This window comes from Hemitrygon akajei, chromosome 2 (assembly GCF_048418815.1).
Source record: "Hemitrygon akajei chromosome 2, sHemAka1.3, whole genome shotgun sequence".
NCBI classification, from domain to species: Eukaryota; Metazoa; Chordata; class Chondrichthyes; order Myliobatiformes; family Dasyatidae; genus Hemitrygon; species Hemitrygon akajei.
Window position 1 is genome coordinate 105,024,488 of NC_133125.1, and position 17,442 is coordinate 105,041,929.

The window sequence follows — 17,442 nt, forward strand, 5'->3', positions numbered from 1 at the left end:
TCTCTTCTCCACCCCTAATGTGAAATACATGGAGCATTTGACAGTCCAGCATGGGAACAGGCCCTCATCCCATGCCGCTGTGCCAGATTAAACTACCCACATGAGCCTGCATTTGATCTATATCCATCTATTCTCTGGCTGTTCGAGTACCTGTCTAAGTGACTCTTAAACATTGCTGTTATATCTGCTTCTATCATATCCACTGGCAGTGCACTCCAGGTTGTGTGGAATTATTTGCCTTCCAAATCCCCTTTAAAAGATCCACCTCCTACCTTAAAGCTATGCCCTTCAGAATTGACATTTCTACCCTGGGAAAAGGACAATCAGCCATTTCTGGCTCTTATTATATACTTCCATCAGGTCTCCGCTTAGCCTGTGATGTTCCAGAGAAAAACAATCCAAGATTGAACAAATTCTCCTTATGGTTAATACTCCCCAGTCCAGGCATCATCCTAGTGAACCTCTTCTGCACTTCCTTCAATTCCTCCACAACTTTCCTCTGGTCAGAACTGCAAACAATACTCTAAACATGGCCTAACAAATGTTTTACACAGCTGAACATGACTTCCTGACTCTTACACAAGGCAAGTATGCTGGGACCCATTTTTACCAACCCATCTACATGCTTCCATTTTCAGGGAGCACCCCAAAATCCTTCCAATCTTCCTACCACTCACTGTACACCTTGTTCTTTCTTTCCACCTTTGAGTGTAACACCTCACACTTGCCCAGATAGGGTATGGACTGTCCTGATACAGTTGGCACAAATCCAATGCTGGGATACAGCAAGAGAGTAAATTCCCCTACTCAACTAGATCCTGCTTGACTTGAACCCTGAATACATTTACCCGCCATCTCCATTTAAACCTCCACCAGAGGAGAGATCCCCTGCTCTTCAAGGTGTAAACATCGGACATCTGAATGGACTTGCCTCTGATGGTGCAGAGCACTCTCTCAGTTTTAGAAAAGTGGATCAGCCCACATTCTTTAGCTTAAATTTTTGTTAACTTTTAACCTTGGAGGCCACAGTTTACACCAATACCCTCAAGTGAATTACCCTGTACAGATAAAGTTCTTTCTGACTTCAGCCCTGAATTAGTTGGCACTGGCATGATTTTATGGTTATACCTCCTCATTTTGGATTTTTTTCCTTACCATAACTTTTGAAAACAATTATTTCAGCATTTAACCTATCACTTTAGTCAGATTATTTGACAGCATCCCAAGCCCGGGGACTGCAAAAGTTAATGCTCACTATTTCATATTCTTCCTTCATCTCTAATCTTGCCTTTCCTACTCATTTCCACAATCCTTTACATTACTGGATTTGTATTTTTATTTACACTTACTTCAGTAGGACCAACCAAGGTAGGTCTTACACAATGAACAGCAGGACGCTGAGGAGTGTGGATGATCAAAGAGATCTGGGAATTCATTGAAAATGACTTCACAGGTAGATAGGGTCATAAAGCAAGCTTTTGGCACATTGGCCTTCATAAATCAATGTATTAATTACAGGAAATGGGGATGTTATGTTGAAGTTGTACAAGATGCTGGTGAGGCCTAATTTGGAGCATTGTGCGCAATTTTGGTCACATACCTACAGGAAAGATGCAAGCAAGGTTGAAGGAGTACAAAGAAAATTTACAAGGATGTTGCCGAGTCTGGAGGACCTGAGTTATAAGGAAAGATTGAAAAGTTTAGGACTGTATTCCTTAGAACATAGAAGATGGTGATGAAATTTGATACAGGTAACAAAATTATGAGGGATATAGATAGGGTTAATGCAAGCAGGCTTTTTCCACTGAGATTGGGTGGGACTACAACCAGTGTTCATAGCTTATGGGTGAAAGGTGAAAAGTTTAAGGAGAACATGAGGGGAAACTTCTTCACTTAGAGAGTTGTGAGAATGGGGGACGAGCTGTCAGCACAAGTCGTGCATATAAGCTCAATTTCAATGTTTAAGAGAAGTTTGAATATGTACATGGATAGTGGGGATATGGAGGACTATGGTCCTGGTGCAGGTCAATGGAAGTAGGTAGTTTAACTGGTTTTGGTATGGACTGGATGGGCTAAAGGGTCTGTTTCTGTGCTGTACTTCTCTATGACTCCATATTAACATGCTTGATATAGTCCATGTATATGAGAGACTGCAGATTTGGGAACACAAGCTATTGACTACAGTTACTTCTGCACAAATGTACCTGCTGGGTCTGCACTGGAGGGAAAACATCTGGGAATACTTCCTACCCTGGTCTGTAGATTTATGTAGTCTAGTTCACTGTATAGATGGGGATGATACTCACATGGACATTGTGAGCAAACAGGCCCATTTCTGTGTTGTAAAACTCTGTGACATTTGGAAGATCATAATCAAATCAAGTTGTGTCAGCTTTGTTTCATGAAGCAGGGGCCAGGTTTGACAAATTTATTAGAATTTTTTTAACCAGCGTGAATAGCGGAAAGCCAGATGTAATTTTCCAGTTGCTCGATAGTGTCCTACCAAAGACTAAATCACAAAATAAAAGTCCATGCTCTTAAACACAAGAGATTCTGCAGGTGCTAGAAATCCAGAGCAACACACACAAAATGCTGCTGGAACTCAGCCGGTCAGACATCACCTACACTTTGTCCATGTTCTTAACTCTATTCTCTTTAGACAAGTACTGCCAACCTGCTGAGTATTTTCCAAATCTTTCTCTTTAAGCTTTATATTTTCAGACAGCACACACACACAAATGCTGGTGGGACTCTGCAGGTCAGGCATCTCCTATGTATTGCCCATGTTCTTAACTCTATTCTCTTTCCACAGGTACAGCCAACCTGTTCAGTAATTTCAAAACGTTCTTTTTAAACTTCATATTTTCAGCATCTGCAGATATTTTTGATTTTCTGGAACCCCTAATATTGGGCATAACAAATGGGTTGAGAATTGGTTAGGAGGCAGGGAGCATCAAGTGAGGACAAGATCCTGTCCTAGTGGACTCCAGTCATGATGCAGCTTTTTGACATGAAACTTCAAACATCCCTGCAACTCCATGGTTGCTCATTGACCAGCTGAATTCCAAATGTCCTCAACTCCTAATAAAGTATATCCACTGGTGTGCCTTTTTCATGATTGCATCAATATGTTGGACCAGGATAGATCCTGTGAGATGTTGAGGCCCAGGAATTTGAAGCTGCTCTCCCTTTTCTATTGCTAACCCCTTGATAATTCTGATTCTGAGGAGGACTGATGTGAGAACTCCCATTCCTGAAGTTCACAGTCAATTCCTTGGTCTTACTGACATTGAATGTAAAGTTGTTGCTTCCTCTTCACCATCTCAGATTCTAGCAACAGTTGTGTCATCAGTGAATTTATAGATTGTAGTTCTAGCTTTTTTAAAAGATGTTCTTATGTTAAGTTCTTTGAATCCACTTACTTCCTCTAAATAAAATATATTGCTATGGTAACATGTACTATACATACAATTGCATTTTACATGGAAAACATGGACCATTCTGCATTCCAAATCTACTCAGCTTTACTCCCAGGTTGTATCCTTCCCTTGCCTTCACATATTCTATCACCAACCCTTCATCAGTTCCTCTGGCTGCTTTGCCGAAACAGGTTGTCAGTAAGTATCTACTGTAAGCTTGCAGAACCATACACCTCACCACACTGTTTCCATCTTCTCATGATCCACTTCCTGAAATGCTTCATATCCATACATCCACCTTCTATACCAGGGCTTCTGTTAGGTTTTCTTTTACTTGCTTCATGGTTCATAGGGCGTATTATACATCTGGATTTTTCCATCACACTTTCACCCACGCCCCAGAAAAATGATCACCTTCCCTTTGCCCTCATCTCGCAAGCCTCCATATTCAATGGCACCCTTTATTTCTTCCTCTTCCAGCAATACAGCACCATCAATGACATCTCCCCCTCCTATTCCTTTCAGCTGTCTGACATGCTGAGTCTGCACAGCATACTCGTTCATTCATCCAACATCTCCAAGAACAATTTTCCATGACCCCCCACCCCTCCAGTGACATCTTCCCATGTCTACAGTTTCCATTATCTGCTCTTTCATCCCTTCCATTATCACAACACCGTAACAGTCAGAGTTTAGAGTTCAAATCTCTGTAAGGAGTTTGTACATCCTCCCTGTGGAATACGTAGATATCCTACAGATGCTCTGGTTTCCTCCCACAGTCCAAAGATGTAACAGTTAGTAGGTTAATTGGTCATTGTAAATAGGCTAGGGTTAAATGGTGGGGGGGGGGGGGGGGGGGGATTGCTGCCGGCATGGGTTGAAGAGCCTAGCATCTCTAAAAAGACGGACAGATAAAAGGCTCTGGAACCAGAGGGCATACTGTCACTCACCCCGTCACTGGACTGTTTCCAGGTAACCTGTGGCCTCGGCTTCGAGGACTCTTCATCTCATGTTCAATACTTATTGCTTTTTTTTTTCTTCTTTCCTTTTGTATATGCACAGTTTGTTGCTGTTTTTCTCCCCCCTACATTGGTTTTTGTTCATCCTATTGGATGCGGTCTTTCCTTGATTCTATTGTGTTTCCTCTGTTTACTGTGATTGCCCACAAGAAAATGAATCTCAAGGTTGTATATGATGACAGATATGTACTTTGATAACAAATTTACTTTGAACTTTAAATTCCCATCTCACCTGAGAGATTTTATTCCAGGTGAAAATGCATTTAGAGATAAAAACAGAAATCGGCAAAAGAAGTCAACATCTTTACTTCCCCTCCACCATCAGATTCTGAATGGATAATGGACCCATGAACACTAACACACTAGTTTAGCTTTCTTTTTGCACTACTTCTGTAATTTAGTATTTGTATAGACATTTCTTATTGTAATTTAGAGTTTATGTATTGCAATATACTGCTACCACAAAACAAATTTCATGGCATACAATACTATGCAAAAGTCTTAGGCACCCTAGATTTTTTTTTTATATATAGTTTCAGATGGTAAGGCCTCCACAGAGTCCTGATCTCAATGTCGTCAAGACTGTCTGGTATTACCCGGAGAGGCAGAAAGAAACAAGACAGCGAAAGTCTGTAGAAGAACTGTGGGAAGTTCTCCAAGATGCTTGGAACAACCTACCAGCCGATTTTCTTAACAAACTGCACAACAGTGTACCTGAGAGAACTGATGCAGTTTAAAAGGCAAAAGTGATCCCACCAAATTCTGATTTGATTTAGTTTTATACTCCTCATAGCAATTTTTTCAATATTTTGAAACTTTTCATTACTTTTGAAAGCATCTATGGTTTACAGATTTTCTTTTACATGTGTCCAAGACTTTTGCACAGTACAGTATGCCAGTGATATTAACCCTGATCCTGATTTCAAAAAGCATTAATGGAAAAGGAAACACTTTGCATCTTTATACTTATGCTTTATATGACTCTCACATTCACTGCTTACAATGAAAATGCCAGGGGTCGTTACTTCTGTTTGGTCTACAAGTGTCATTCCAAAATATTAGTCACTGTCCCACCTACATTCTGACCATTCACATTAGCAATGAAGGCCAACCTAAGCACAAGGAAGAACAGCACCACTTTTATTTCAGTATTCTACAACATCAGAGATTCAATGGGTTAAACAGTTTCAAACCACAGCTACTGCACCAGTATTCTCATGTAGCAAAGCTGGACGTGTTTCCCTGGCTCATCATTGAACTTCCACTTTTCCTATTACTATCCACTTCATCATCAGCCCAGTTGTTAATTAACTGAAAATAAAAACACTCAGTGAGTCAGGCAGCATCTATGGAGAGAGAAACAGGGTTAAAGTTTCAGAGAGAATCAGAACTGTACAGCTTGTAAAAAAAGCCATTTGACCCTGGTCATCCACACTGATCAAATTAATAATATCACCCCCTACTATTTGTCCCATAGGCCTCTAGGCCTCAACAATTCAAGTGTTCCTCTAGACCAGGGGTTCCCAACCTGGGTCCACAGAGTTCTCAGTTAATGGTAGAGATTCATGGTATATAAAAGGATGGGAACCCCTGCTCTAGACACTTTTTAAAAAGCTGTCAGGGACTAAGCTTCAACTACTCTCTCAGACATTCCAGATATTTGCCTCTAGTTACTCTTGGGGTGTAAAATGTCTCATCTCCTCTGAATTTCTTCCCCCTTACCCTCTTTCTTGCAGTCTATCCTATTTATATCTATCAGATTTTTGCTCATCATAATTTTATATACCTCAATCATGTCCTGTCATAACCTTGTATGCTCCAAGGAGAACAGGCCCAAATTCTCCATTCTTTTCTCACATTTCTAATGCTCCATCCTAGGGAGCATCCTTGGGAATCTCCTCTGCAGCTTCTCCAGAACTATCACATCCTTCTTATACCTTGATGACCAGAACTGCACACAGTTCTCCAGCTGAGGTCTGACCTCAGTTTTATAAAGTTGGAGGAAAACCTCCCTAATTCTGCATCCAATGATCCAATGAATAAGGTCAATATCTTTAATGCCTTCCTCACCATATTATCTAACTGCATTGCCATCTCTGAGGATTCTTGAATTAGTAGTTAAAGGCCCTTCTGATTTTCAATACTCCAAGATCCTACCATTTATGATTTATGTTCCAGTCTCATTAATGCACCCAAAATGCATCATCTCATATGTTTGGTGTAAATTCCTGTAGTAAGATGAAACAGAATTAGTGATTTCCCAGTTCCAATAGCAGTAAAATGGTTGAATATGTTGATAAGACAACTGACTCAAGGTTAGTTTCAGGTTTTGGTTATGCAGGTAGGCCTGTCTGAGATGATTTACTGGAAATTATATGGTATTTTCCAGTAAATTGCACAAGTATGATGATGAATACCCTGTACATGCAACTTTGATCTTGATTTATTAGTGAAGAATTAAATAAAGCCTGAGTTTTGTTCTTTTAATTGAAAAAGGGTATATTCATAGCTGAAGATAGAGTTGAATTAAAACTGTAGTGAAGAGTTAAACACAATTACTTGAGTTACTAATTTTGTTAACAAAAGAGATTTCTTTGTTCTTTTACTTAAGAGTTAAATAAAGTTACTTAATCAAACATTTTGTTAAGTAATGTCATTCATTGCCAACTCCATTGATCAAAAGGAATCAAAAGAAACTTGAGGTCTGTTTTGAAACAATTTTATCTGCCAATCTTCTGCCCATTTCATCAAAGCATTGATATCTTCCACACCATCAACAGCTCCACCAGTCATTCAGTCATCCAGAGTCATCTTGGTCTTGCCTCCTACATCCACATCTAAATCATTCATATATATTACAAAGATCCACTCCAACACTGACCCTTTTGTTCACCACTAGTCAAAAGCATCCAGTAACAAAAACAACCCACTGCCCCCTATTGACAAGCCAATATTGGATCCAGTTTGCCAACTAGCTTTGGGTCAAATCAGCACTAACCTTTTGAACCAATCTCCCACGTGGAACCCTATCAAAGGTTTTACAAACACCCATAGAAATCATATCTACGGTGCTGCCACCACTGATGCACTGTTATTTCTTCAAGGAATTCAATCAAATTGCTCAGACAGGTCTGGTCTTAAAATCGCATTGTATATCACAGTTTAGTCTTTGGCTTTCCAAGTGATAATTAATTCCCTTCCTCAATAATTGTTTCAGCTATAATTCCTATCATTAATATTAAGCTCACAGGCCCAAGCCTTTCTCTACTGCATTTCTTGAAAAGTGGGACAGCATTCGTCATCTTCCAGATCTGGTATCACACTTGTGTCCAGCAAGTAAGTAAAATCAACAGATATCTTCACTCACCTCCAGTAGCAACCTGGAATAGATCCCATTCAATTCTGGGGATTTATCTGTCTTTAAGCCTGCCAGTGCATCAAGCACCTCACCTCTATTTATGAAGACCTGAACTAGACTTTTAACTAACCCTTCACTGAATTTTGCAAAGACAAAATCTGTCTCCCTTGTGAATACTGATTAAAAATTATTCATTTAGGATCTAACTTATATATTCTGGCTCCACATACACATTGATCCATTTGCCCCTGATGGACCCTACATTTTGCTCAATTATCAGAATCAGATTTAATATCACCAGCATATGTCATGAAATTTGTTGTCTTTGCAGCAGCAGTACAATGCAATACATAATAATAGAGTAATAAAATGAAAATTACAGCCTTTATATACTAAATAGTTAAATTAAATAAGTATTTCAAAAATAGAAATAAAAAAGTAGTGAGATAGTGTTCACTGTTTCAATGTCCATTCAGAAATTAGACACCAGAGGGAACAAGGCTGTTCCTGAAACATTGAGTGTGTGCTTTCAGACTTCTGTGCCTTCTTCCTGATGGTAGCAATGAGAACAAGGCATGATCTGGGTGATGGGGGTCCTTAATGATGGATGCCCCCTTTTTGAGGCATTGCTTCTTGAAAGTGTCCTGGATACTACAGAGGCTAGTGCTCATGCTGGAGCAGAATGAGTTTACAATTCTCTGCAGCTTACTTCAATCCTGTGCAACAGCCCCCCTTCCAAGATAGTGATGCAGCCAATTAAAATGTCCTCCGGGGTACAACTGTAGAAATTTGCAATTGTCTTTGGTGACATACCAAATCTTCTCAAACTCCTAATTTTTTATAGCTGCTATCATGCCTTCTTTGTAGCTGCATCAATATGTTGGGTCCAAGCTAGATCTTCAGATATCAATGCCCAGAGACATTTGTCCCTAATAATATTTAGGGGCAGAAGTTACCCTTTTACCCCAATCTATTTATAAAATGCCTTCAGAGTTACCTTAATCCTGTCTGTCAGTAATTTCTCATTTTTCTTAACTTCCCCAATTTCCTTCCTTAGAATCTCATTACACATAATACTCATGACAGTGCTTCCCAGTTATTAGTCCCCTTTTTTCTATTGAAGCAACCCCAAGTATTCTGCATCGAGGGCTACCGCTAACTTTTACCTTTACATGAGTGCGCTGGCCTTGAAGTGTCATTGTTTATGCTTTGATCTCTTCCCAATATACAAATGTAGACTTATCTGCTTGTGATGTTTTTCATTTAACCTGCGCATACAGCAACAATCTCTAGACCAATCCCGCACTGATACTCTCTCAACTTGGTCAGATACATTCCCTAGTATATGGTCCAAAAGTGTTCCTTCACTCAATGGTCTATCTACATACTTGGTCAATGAGCTCTCCTAGACAAACACAAAACTTCCTCCCTCTCTGAACTTTAATACTAAAGCTGCCAGTCATTATGTGTAATCACCCAGACAAAGACCCTACTTGCAATTGGTTCTCTCTAACACGTACCTTCATATTTGGCACGTCACCAACGACTCTGGCAAATTTCTACTGATGTACTGTGGAGAGCATTCTAAATGGTTGCATCATCATCTGGTATTCAGGGTCCAATGAACAAGATCGGAATATCCTACAAAAGGTAGTGGATTTGGCCCAGTACATCACTGGTAAAACCATCCCAACCACTGGACACATCTATATGAAATGTTGCCATAGAAAAGCAGCATCCATCATCATAGACCTTCACCACCCTGGCCATGCTCTTTTCTCAATGCTGCCATCAGGTCAAAGGTACAAGTGTCCCTGGATGCACACCACCAGGTTAAAGAACAGTTACTACTCCTCAACCATCAGGCTCTTGAACAATAAGGGATAACTACACTCAGTCTATTTCTGGTGTTTCCACAATCAAAGATCTCACCATCCTACCGAAGGGTTTCGGCCCAAAATGTCAACTGTACTTTTGTCCATAGATACTGCCTGGCCTGCTGAGTTCCTCCAGCACATTTTGTGTGTGTGTTGATCTCACTTTATCTTATTGTTTCATACTCGTTGTTTATTGCTACTTATTTCCATTTGCACAATTTGTTGTTCGTTGATCCTGTTTACAGTTACTGCTCTATAGATTTGCAAAGAATTCCAGCAGGAAAATGAATCTCAGGGTTCTATGTGGTGATATGCATTTTAAAAATATATATTTCTTATTGTAGGTTCCTTAAGGTTGTTATAGCCAGGTACGTTAGTGGGGATAAGTTCCCACTACATTACCTATTAAATGCTCCTGGTGACATGCAACTCAGATAGCCCTGATAACCAAATCCAGCTCCCAGCCTTCATGTGTGGTTTAGTTACTAACCCAGCAGAACTGTTTCTCCTGATGGAAGAGGTAAAGGTGGGTTACTGGTGCCTTAAAGCCAGTCACTTCGGGCAGATGGACCTTGTCATCTGTGTTTGGCAGCTTATCAAGAAGGAAAACTGACTTCAAACCTCCGCTACCTGGTGACTATATCCGCTCATGGGAAAGGCTTTGGGAGTAAATCCAGAGGGAAAAAAAAAATTTTTTAAATCGAGAGCTGGAGACCCTGTTGAGTTCAACGCTGACTGGTAGCCCCTGCGACGCCACTGATGCCAAACTGTATCAGTCTCTGCCATCCCTTTGGATTCATCAGCTGTGTGGACTCGGAGAGCAGGAGCCTGCTGCACGAGCAACAGCTTGCTCCTCCATATCGTACTGCCCTCGCTTGCGTACTGACTTTTGTATCGTGTCAGCAGCTGTGACACAACATCCATGGTTGACCCTGATCAACGGAGGGCTTCATTTCTTATTGCAACTTGTAGCAACTTATGTATTACACTGTACTGCTGCCACAAAGCAATAAATTTCTCACAGTAATAATATACCCAATTCTGGCATCTGTATCTGCTGTTGACTGGTGCAAAGCCTATAACCAATACCAATCCCTGCACCACACCACAACCCACCCCACAAAGTGACAATGTCCTTTATGTTTCTAATCTCCAAGTGGCCTCATTTGAGAAGTCTTCTAGGATATCCTCCCTCAGTAATGAAGTAATACGATCTTTATCTGAATGTACAATTCTTCCTCGGCTTTTAGTTTCCCCCCGCCCCCGCTTCCCCTGAAAATTCTACAGCCTGAGATAGAATTGCAAGGTCCACTCATTCTCCAAACACATTTCATAATTTTCACGTATTCACTTGTTCTGTCTTCAGCTCTTACTATTTCTCGAGTTGATGGTACCTCTCCTTCTGAATAACTCCCTTTCCCTCCAACTCAGTTTAAACCTTCTTGGATGGATGTTGGTGCTGCTCTGATTAAATTAGTTTAGTTGCAGGGAAGTGAGAGAGGGACGTGTAGAACAGAGAGAATACCTTTGATAGGATGAGGCCAAAAGGTAAATTGGGTATTTTGTGGGTTCAAGTATCTCTGCACCTTGGAAGATGGAGACAAAGCAATGAACTAGGTGAGAGGGTAATTGCCAAATGGCAACATCACCTATTTGCCTTTGCTTGTTATCGCTCATTATCTCATCTCCATTGATGTTCCACTGCTACACATGCTGAGCTGATAGACTGCATGTCATAGGATCCTACAGCATAGAAACAGGCCCTTCAGCCCAACTGGCCCATGCTAACCACACCCCTCCCAGTGGCCATGTTCAGCCAATAGCCCATAGCTCTCCCCTCCATGTACCTATCCAAATGCTTCTTCAATGTTGCATTTCTACCTGCCTTGACCATTTCCTCCAGTAGCTCATTCCAGCTATTCATGCTCTCTGTGTAAATTTATGTTTCAAATCTTTTTTGTTCTTTTCTTAAATCTTTCCCTTTTTGTCCTGCATCTGTGCCCTCTATTTTTGGACTCTCCAACTCTGGAGGAAAGACCATGTCCGTCAACCTTATCCATAAACCTCATGAGTTTAGAAACATCTACAAGGCCACCCATTCTCCCATGCTCCAAGGAATAAAGATCCAACCTGGCCAGCCTCTCCCTATAACTCAGGCCCTCTAAACCAGACAGCATCCTCATAAACTCCAAGTGCAGCCTCACCAACAACTTGTATGATTGCAGCATAATGTCCTCCCTGCTCCTAAACTTGATGCCCTGATGGATGAAGGAAAGATCCCTAGCCAGCCCCTCAACTTTCTAGCAGTCACAGCTGCCCCATCATTCATCTAAAAGAGTCTCTGAACCAAATGGAAAAGGAAAGCAATTTTTGTCATAGACTCAGAATGTATGACAAAAAGCTCAGAAACAGACCCTTTGGCCCATCTAGTTCATGCCAAACTGATTTTCTGCTTTGTCCCACCTATTGTACCCAGACCATGGCCCTCCATTCCCTTCTCATCCATGTACCTATGCAGACTTCTCCTAAATGTTACAATTGTGGTCACACCTATCATCTCCACTGGCAGCTCATTCCACATTCACACCACCCTCTAAGTGAAGACATTTCCCATCATATTCCTTTTAAATATTCCACCTTTCACCTAAACATATGACCCCCCCCTAATTCTAGTGTCACCCAGCCCGAGGGGGGACAAAGCCTGCATGCATTAATTTTCCAACATGCTTTCTCATTTTTAGACAGTGCACAATGCAAGAATTCCATACATAAACTCAGTCTGAATTCTGAACTAACATATATGGAAACAGGATAAACTGCCTCTAACTACAGATTCACGCCACCTGAATGAAAATAAGCATTTCATTACTCTTGCCAGATAGATACCAGTGGAAAAAACTACAACAAAAATATTATGACTTTGAAAGTATTAGGAATGACTTTGAAAGGCAATGGAATAGTTTCAAGATGAGGAACAACCATGGGATTAAAGCCAGGCTGTGAGGCCTTCAATGGAGGAATGATAACTGGAAGACAATAGGACAAAAGGCAAGTATATTGCTGTTATGGAATAGATTCCAAGTACCTTCTCATCTATAGTAAACACAAAGTGCACTGCAGATGCTGTGGTCAAATCAAGACGTACAAAAAAGCTGGATGAACTCAGCAGGTCGGGCAGCATCCGTTGAAAGGAGCAGTCAACGTTTCAGGTCGAGACCCTTCGTCAGGGCTAAAGAAGGAGGGGGCGGGTCCTATAAAGGTGGGGGGAGGGTGGAAAACCAATCAGAGGAAAGATCAAGGGGTGGGGGAGGGGAAGCAGGGAGGGGATAGGCAGGAGAGGTGAAGAAGGAATCTAAGGGGAAAGCACTATGGGTAGTAGAAGAAGGCAGAGTCATGAGAGAGGTGATAAGCAGCTAGAAGAGGAGACAGAGTGAAGGTGGGATGGGGGAAGGGAGAGGGAGGGAATTACTGGAAGTTGGAGAATTCGATGTTCATACCAAGGGGCTGGAGACTACCCAGACAGTATATGAGATGTTGTTCCTTCAACCGAAGTTTGGCCTCATCATGGCAGTAGAGGAGGCCACGTATGGACATATCCGAATGGGAACGTGAAGGAGAGTTGAAGTAAGTGGCAACCGGGTAATCTATTGCATCCGGTGCTCCCGGTGCGGCCTCCTCTACATCGGCGAGACCCGACGCAGATTGGGGTCCGCTTCGTCGAGCACCTACGCTCCGTCCGCCACAACAGACAGGATCTCCCGGTTGCCACTCACTTCAACTCTCCTTCATGTTCCCATTCGGACATGTCCGTACACAGCCTCCTCTACTGCCATGATGAGGCCAAACTTCGGCCAAACATTTAGTCTCAAAATGTCTCGACCCGAAATGTTGACTGCTCCTTTCAACGGATGCTGCCCGACCTGCTGAGTTCATCCAGATTTTTTGTACATCTTGACCTTCTCATCTATTCCTCTGGGTTGCCTCAATCTTCCAAAATTTCTGCCCTAGTTGGAAGAGTACAGCACAGGAACTCAAAGTATTCTGCCATTCTAATTACATTAGGAATCAAATGGCCAACTAAATTAATCCCTTCTGCCTGCACCATGTCCGTAGCCTTCCATTTTCCTCACATTCATGTGGATATCTAAAAGCCTCTTGAATGCCTCTACAGTATATTACCCTCCACTACCACCCAGATAATGCATTTCATGCAATCATCAGTGTGTAAAACACTTGCCCCACACATCTCCCCTGAACCTGCCCCCTCCCATCCCAAATTCATGCCCTCTGGTGTTAGACACATCAACCCTGGGAAAAAGATAGTTGTGCTCAAACCTATTACATGGTTAACTTGGACAACGGAGGAGAACTACATAACCAAATTGGAAGCCATTCAACATTTGTTAAACCAGGATCTAACATTTGCCAAATTAATGATATTTGGGCCACGAGGAACTTTGCAAAAAGGGCAATGAAAACTCATCCAAAGAAATTTAAAAATCATGTCAAGTACTTGGAAACATGACAACAGAAATCCATGTACCCATCCAAGTGCCTTTTAAATGTTAATATGCCCACCTCAACCACTTCCTTTGGCTGCTCATTTCATAGACGAACCACCCTCTTGATGAAATACTTGCACCTTGAGTAAGTTTCACACAATAATTCATTAAAATTATATACCCTTTCACTCTAATGCTCAGCAGTGAGGTGTTAATTTCTCAGTGCAGTAGCTCAGAATCACAAGGGTAGCAGCAGTTCCAAACAGAAGGCAACCCATATGTCAGAGAGAAAAAAATTGCAGCACACATATGGATAATTTTAACCCAAGAGCGAAGAAGCCTTCTTATCCTGGAAAGTTAAGATTACACAATCTACTCTGATACAGTTTCTTACCTTTCCCCACTTAAACTAAATGTGAAGAAAAATCCAAAACACTTTGGCAAGAGGACCCATTTCAATCAGTAGAACTGGAACACAAGACCATAAGACATAAGAACAGAATTAGGCCATTCAGGCTATTGAGTCTGCTCTGCCAATCATTCATGGCTGATTTATTTTCCCTCTCAACCTCAATCTCCTCCCTTCTCCCCATAAACCTTGATGCTCTTAATAATCTAGAAACTATTAATTACCACTTTAAATATACCTATTGACTTAGCCTCTATATCCTTCTGTGGCAATTCACTACCTTCCAGCTAAAGAAATTCCTCCTGATCTCTGTTCTAAAGGGACACCCTTCTTTCTGAGGCTGAGCACTCTAGTCATAGACTCCCCAACTGTAGGAAACACCTTCACCGTGTCCACTCTATCTGGGTCTTTCGATATTCAATAGGTTTCAGTGAGATCCCCACACATTTCTCCTAAACTTGACTGAGTGCAGGCCCAGAGCCATCAAACACTCCTCATATGTTAATCCTTTCCATCCCTGGAACATATACTTAAGGTAAAGGATAATTACAGAGCAATCAAGAATGAAGTGCCCAAAGATAGTTTGCCTCTGGAAATCAGGGTCCTGAAAGGGTAAAGGACAGAAACTTGCAACACTTTTTTTGTAAATGAAAAGAATACTTGGACAAGGACCAGGTGAGGTGTAGGCTTCAGGCTGGGATTCAAAAAGATTGTTCTATGCATTACCCTTCATAGACACGATGGGCATAAGGCTACTTTTTAATGGTGTAAATTCCTGTGAAACTTAATCCCCTCTTTCAGTTTGGCATCTTTACAGTTCATTAAATGACATGTACCTCTCCTTGCAGGTGCTGAGACAGCAATATGCCTCTACCAAAATAGGTGCTAGGCATCCCTTCCCTCTACTATCCTGCAGGTCACCCTGCAAGGTGTAGCACCTGCTTAGTTCCTGCCCCCCCCCCCACACAAAAATCAGGGTCACGTGAAGCCATGGGAGCAGATGGTGGATGGTCATAGGAGCAGCTGGTACACATCACAAATCCTGGTTATGCGACCACTGACACCAGGCAGACAATCTCGGAAGAGTATGGATAATGGCTGGGGTCACCCGAATTGTAAAGACACTACCCGAGAAGGCAGCAATAACAAGTCACATCTGCTGAGGTAAATTGCCTTGAAAATCACCCGCGTCCTAAGACAAGGCACATAACAAACAAACCTCTCCTTGGTTAAAGGTACAACTTACTGTATCCCCAAACCTACACTCCGCCAAATTTTCAGAATTTACTGGATCAGAACACCATTATGTTCCAAATACCCAAGTCCTTCTCCAACGTTATAACCATTCCATTAGCGGTGACACTAATGGATTACGCTAATTACACTCAATTTGTATTGTAATAGCTTCTTGGTATTTAAATAAAGGACTTTAATGGAAATATATATAATGCGATGGAAAACGACAAAATACATCCTTATCAAAAAAATCATACCATTTATCATATTTCTATGGGATTAAATAGACCGCCGAATCCCAATTACAAAGGCAGAGTAGCTGTACTAATAATACTCGGACCAAAGGTTGAGGAACCGTTATAATGAGTACCTAATTAGCAATTTCTCAGGATAATGAAATCTTTATTTGGGAAGGTGTCTAGAGAGCCAGCCTGGAACTGTTGTTCCCAGTCATACCTGCCGGAGAATGAAACTAGTCGAAGTTGTATCAGACGATGTGCTTCCATCGGAACGTTTTAATCTGCTTCTTCTCCGATTCACCCTGGTCAACTACCCGGGGGTGTGGGGGTGGGGTGGGGGAAGAGGAAAGAATCGCCGTTAAACTAACCCACTAGATCTTGTTACGAGCAAACAGTTATTCCATATATGTTTTAAGAACAGCACTAGCAGATTAACTAAATCGCAATTACAAAGTACAATTATAAAACTTTGTTTCAAGTTCGCCTGTAGATGAAGTGAACAGATTGCGAGTGTCACAACACATTAGTTCACACTGAGCGCACGAACTTCCCTCGTATCAGTTCATGTCGTCTCGTCTATGACAATCGCGCAGCATAACTGACAAGCCTCTGTGAATGGGGACTGCCAAAAGGGACGTGTTTATTCCGTTACCCCGCCATTGAACTCAGAATTCAGGGCATCGTTTTACCTGAAAGATCGGTGCTTGTAATCCATCGGCGGAGATCTCTTTGGTAAATAAGGGTCCAACTCCGGACATCTTAAAATAGATCATTAGCTCGGGGGCTGGAGATGAGCGGATTGATTGAGCGGTGCTATTAAGGTAGAAGGCGGCGGGCCATTGGCTTTCTGACGGTTTCTCCGTGTTATCCAAGCCCCGCGGCCCCCTAGATGTTCATTGGGATCCGCTGGGAATCTTCACTGCTGCGCGGATCCCCTCGATACCGCGGATGGAAATCTCACACCTCCATCAGTCACCTACAGCAAAACTGCTCATGTGCCCCAGTGAAAGGAGGCTCCCAAAGAGCAGCTGATCAATCAGACCAGAAGTCACTCAAATAAAAAAAAATTGTGGGAGTGATACATAAATTGGGAGGGGGAGTGGTCAATAATCCAATGAAACCTCACACTGATAAATGACCTTCTTCAACTGCCCTCGTCGCTGTTGAATGTGCCCGGTTTCTCAATGCTGCCTTTCGGAGTCAGAATTATTCACGTAGAGCGCGCGCGAGAGAGAGAGAGAGAGAGAGGAGAAGAGAATGCAAAATTGCACTTTCTGGTTCTAATGCTTTGCATTATCGCATCAGTGGTCCATTTCAAACCGCGTGCATTTCAATCAGCGTCTCAAGTGGAATTTTGAAATGATACGAGCGGAGGCGTTGTTG

The 17,442-nt window shown here is 41.8% G+C and overlaps 1 protein-coding gene across 3 annotated transcripts in view; it reads right to left on the reverse strand.

Moving 5' to 3' along the window:
* The window catches only part of cacnb4a (calcium channel, voltage-dependent, beta 4a subunit), a 441,145-nt gene extending 424,036 nt beyond the window's left edge, over nucleotides 1–17,109 (reverse strand). Inside the window, exons 1-2 of one of the 3 annotated variants that reach the window (XM_073026725.1) lie at nucleotides 16,749–17,104; nucleotides 16,277–16,369 (exon numbers count right to left, since the gene is read on the reverse strand). In XM_073026725.1, the coding sequence (XP_072882826.1) occupies nucleotides 16,277–16,369; nucleotides 16,749–16,832 (177 nt within the window). In that variant the 5' untranslated portion in view covers nucleotides 16,833–17,104. Of the gene's footprint in view, nucleotides 1–16,276; nucleotides 16,370–16,748 lie in introns of all 3 variants that reach the window. The other 2 variants (XM_073026733.1, XM_073026750.1) reach the window with 2 other exon arrangements.
* Between the last annotated feature and the right edge of the window lie 333 nt (nucleotides 17,110–17,442).